The 4,589-nt window shown below is 47.5% G+C and overlaps 1 protein-coding gene across 2 annotated transcripts in view; it reads left to right on the forward strand.

Annotated features, from left to right (window-relative positions):
* SYT16 (synaptotagmin 16) overlaps positions 1–4,589 on the forward strand; it is a 166,597-nt gene that overhangs the window by 121,415 nt on the left and 40,593 nt on the right. For both annotated transcript variants that reach the window (XM_025203494.1, XM_025203493.1), the window contains exon 4: positions 2,602–2,814. In XM_025203494.1, the coding sequence (XP_025059279.1) occupies positions 2,602–2,814 (213 nt within the window). The remainder of the gene's footprint in view (positions 1–2,601; positions 2,815–4,589) is intronic.

A 4,589-nucleotide genomic window follows, 5' to 3' on the forward strand; every position in this document is an offset into this window, starting at 1 on the left:
GTGCGACCCTCCAGCCAATTTGCCACCCACTGGACTGTGTAGTCATCCAAGTCACAGCCTCTTAACTTGTTCACCAGTATGGTGTGGGATACCGTATCGAAGGCCTTCCTGAAGTCTAAGTAGACGATGTCAACCCCTACTCCTGTGTCCAGGTGTTTTGTAACCTGGTCATAAAGAGACTAGATTAGTCAGGCATGATCTACCTGCTACAAACCCGTGCTGGTTTACCCTCAGCATAATTTTTCCAGCTGGGCTCTCACATATATGAGCCTTAATAATTTTTTCAAAGACTTTGCCACGGATGGAGGTGAGACTGACTGGCCTGTAGTTGCCTGGATCCTCCTTCCTCCCCTTCTTGAAAATAAGGACCACATTGGCCCTTTTCCAGTCCTCTGGGACCTGGCCCGTGCACCACGAGTGCTCAAATATTCTTGCCAGTGGCTGTGCAATGACATCAGCCAGTGCCTTCAGCACCCTTCGATGGAGCTCATCCGGGCCTGCCGACTTAAACACATCCAGTCTTTCCAAGTGACTCTGCACCATCTCAGGGTCAACGCTTGGTGGTCTGGCACCCTGCTGTTGTTTCTCTATGATCCCATTGTAAGACTTGTCTTGCCCCTCGTTTAGGAACACTGAGGCAAAGAACTCATTGAGGAGTTCAGCCTTGTCTCCCCTGTCCATCACCAATTGCTGGTGACAGACAGGGGGGACAAGGCTGAACTCCTCAATGAGGAGCTTATTGCCAATATCCTGGCAAAGTTGAACTGCAGAGGTGAATCTGACAATATGACTTCATGGCAAAGCTGTTCTGTTTCTGGTAGGATGTTAATGGCAGTGAGGATCCCCGGGACTGGGGAATTCTCCCTATGAGAACAGACAGCTCTAGAGATTGAAGACATTGTCTCTGCCTATGGCCACGGCTGTGACCGGCTGTAGATACATAAAGCAGCAACTGTAGCTGGATTTGCATTATAGATATTTAATAGTTTTATTTAATGGAGTTTGAGGTTTGTGTGAAAGTAGGGCCCTATTTCCATAACCTCATCCCCATGGTTGTCTCTTGTCTGTGAGTATAACACGGAAGAAATTCTATTTCCCCTCCAAAGCGAGCCGTTGGCATGGAGAATCATCAAAGCATAGCAAATTAGGGTTGGAAGGGACCCCAGGAGGTCACATCTAGTCCAACCCCCTGCTCCAAGCAGGACCAGCCCCAACTACATCATCCCAGCCAAGACTTTGTCGAGCTGGGTCTTAAAAACCTCCAAGAATGGAGTTTCCACATCTTTCTGAGTCACCTTTCCAGTGTTTTACTACCCTCCTAGTGAGAGTTTTCCTAATATCCAACTTGCTGCAACTTGAGACCATTGCTCCTTGGTCTGTTCTCTGCCACCACTGAGAACATCCCTACCTCTGTGCACTGGCCCACATTGTTCATTTGTTTAGTTGCTTGGGCTTCTATCATAGACCCCGATTTTAATTTTTGCTGGGGGTGGAGGGGCACTAAGATAATGGTCATGCAGAAAGTTTTTTACGCATTTCAGGTGACAGCCCTCTTCCCCGATATACTCGGTGCCCCTGGCTTCTCTCGGGATTATCAGAAGACATCTGGGCACCCATTACTGCGCTCAGGAGGGATCCACAACATAACACACTCGACAGCAGGCGTGTGCACATTCCCTCTCTCGCACACATACACACACAAACGCAACCGCTCACACGCTCCAACTGTCCATTACACCCACAGCTCCCTTCACCCCTTAAGTTAGCAAATAAAAACATCCTTCCCTTCTGTTTCCTTGCTGCAGATGGCTGGGGAATCTGTGATATGGCCTTGTACTTGCATCTCTGTTTTCATTTGAGAAAGCAAGCCAATTGCGGGACACCAGATCCTTATTTCCCCTCTCCTCCACGCGATGGGTATTCACACACTCATGAGAAGGCAGCGCTCTCATATGCAAAGCCGGCCCCGTCAGCAGGCGGGGGAAGGGCAGCAGCAGGGAAATGTTCAGATGTGTATCTCCATTTTTAAAGGTTAGAATTTACATTGTTCTCAAAAGGCTCCTGTGCTGACTCTGACATGTGGAATTAGCCGTGCCTATTCGCTTTATACTGCAATTTCACCTTCACGTTGTAAAGTCGAAGCCCAGGTTAACCCTTTGCTTGCTTTTCCTGTGTTTTAGTCCTATTTATGACGGCTCAGACATTGAGAGGGATTTCAAGTTGCATGGGTACTTCTTTCTTTGTGCATGTGCTGATGGTTGTGTGCACACATGTGCATGCGTGCACATGTGGCTTCCTTATGTAACGTGTTTCTCTTTTCAGACTTTTATTCTGCTTTAAAAAACCCAGGAAGGATCTGGAAGGAGCGATCTGTTTATATAAAGTTGGGTGAGAAGCCAGAACTAAGACCTTGTGAAGCATCAACAGGCTTTGAAAAGGTTCCAGGGAACATGCCTTCCCCTTCCCTCTAGTCCTTTATATCCTTTGCTCTTCTCTTCCTTCCCCAGAAGCAAATCTCTAAACTAAGAGCACGCTGTATTATCTCGCCTCTGTGCAAAGTCCTATGAATTGCCAAGAATATTTGCTGTGTTCTTCTTCCAGTAAACAGTTATGGGGAGGATGAAGAGTTAACCACATCCTCGGACAGCGACGACGAGGTGATCAAGCAGTTTGAGATCTCGGTGTCGCGCTCGCAGAGTTTTCGATCGTCAGTGTCTGAAAAAGGAATCCAGGCAGGGGCCGAACGTAAGCCACGATTCAACCGCTTGCTGTCGAACCACGAGGAGTACAGCACTGAGGCCTCCGAATGCGAAGGTACTGTTTGTGTCCAATGAGACCTAGGACCTTGCTTTCTGCATCCTCTTCATGCAGAAAGGCTCCTTCTATCCTAGTGAGTGACCAAATCCTGCTTCTGGTTTGCTCAAACTAAAATCCATTTTCCTGATTGATTCCCTAGAGGTTATTCCTGAAATACTTATTCAGGTCTGGATCCAAAGCCTGTCGAAGTCACTGGGAGTCTTCCCATTAACTTTGCATGGGTTTTGGATGAGCCCTGCAATCCTTAGGCAGCCTTCGTGCAGATTTTACTCGGGGTGTTATCTGAGCAGCAACTGCAGGATTTGACCCTGATGAAATCTCGTGAGCTGCATTCGTTAATCTGGTATGTTTAGCAAGCCTTGGAACAGAAGTTGTATGTCTCCTTTCATCGCAGCTTTCAAACGCAAGGTAAACAGCAAATGAATTATGTTGTATCATTCACCAGTGCACACACTACGTGCCAGGCAGTGACAGCAGCTAAGCATTTATGGCACCAACGGGAACATTTTTGTTACCAACCACTGCCTCGCGTCAGTGGCATTTCCATATGGCAAAGGAAAAAAGCGTGCTTTTCACTAACTTACCTGAGCACGTCCCGAAATACAGAGCATAGAGGAGAGAACCTCATCCCAGGAAAGGCCCCGGTAAACTGATGCTGTTTCAGTTGCAATTCTAAAATAGTTGGAGCGGTTTTTGTCTTCTGAATGTACTTTTTAAATATTTTGCTCTCTGTGCTTCAGACCCCTCTCTAGACCTGTTTGCATCTTGATGTGGGGTAGACTGGCTTCCCCTGATGCCTTTGAAACCTGAATTGTTAATATATATATATTTTTTAAATCAATGTTTAATCCAAACCTATTTTCACAGCATGCATTCAGAATTTCTTAGTTTACTTCAATGGGATCAGAATCTGGCCCTTTGTTGCAAGGAAGCCCCCTGTTCCCGGTCCCCAAGAAGCTGTATTGATAACCCATTTGAATGGGGGAATTTGCCCCAGCCTGAAAGGATCCGTGAGCTGGGTAAAGCCACCATTGCAGCTATGTGCCACCTCGGTGTACGTTTACAGGGAGGGGGCATGGTCCATTGTGGTATCTGGAACTTCTCAGTTGCCGAAATGTCTCCTTGTAGCCAACAGGCTTCGCTTGTACCAGCATCCAGCTTGGCCCCTGGTTGGCCTCAGTTTCAAATGAGTGTAAAGAAGGCATAAGGTCACCTTTGCCTCTCCTCTTGAGCGAGGCAAAGATTATCAAACATGGCTTCCCCTGTGCAGGGCCCTGAAGTCCTCTTTTGTCCTGCAGCTCTGTCTGGAGAGGTCTGCTTTCTTTTGCATCATGAGAATTGGCGAGATCAGAGGTGCAAGCTCATTTTGGAACATGCAGGAGCCTAGCGAAGTGCACTCTTACCCTTATTTCTCTCACCTTCCTTCCTCCCTCTGTCTCTCATTGCCCCCTTCAGTGCTGCAGTTTAGAGATATTTATCTTTCCCTTCCCTCTTGCTGATGTTCAGATAGGCCTCAAGCCTTTGATTCAGCCACGTGCTCTGAGGTTGCGTGCAGTGCAGTGGACCACAGTGTGCTCTGTCTGTGCTCTCAGCTTCCTGGTATATGCCCTACACCCTGGGGCAAGGATGTGCAGTATACTATATGGCTTATTCCATCCAGGGCATTTTTCACTAGAGGAGTGCCCAACTGAAGATGAGCTGCCTCATCACAGCTGGAGACCTGGCTCTTGCCTTTCACAAGGCTAATTGAGCATTATGCCACTGAAAGGCAA

The sequence above is a fragment of the Alligator sinensis genome, unplaced genomic scaffold (assembly GCF_000455745.1).
Source record: "Alligator sinensis unplaced genomic scaffold, ASM45574v1 scaffold50_1, whole genome shotgun sequence".
NCBI lineage: Eukaryota > Metazoa > Chordata > Crocodylia > Alligatoridae > Alligator > Alligator sinensis.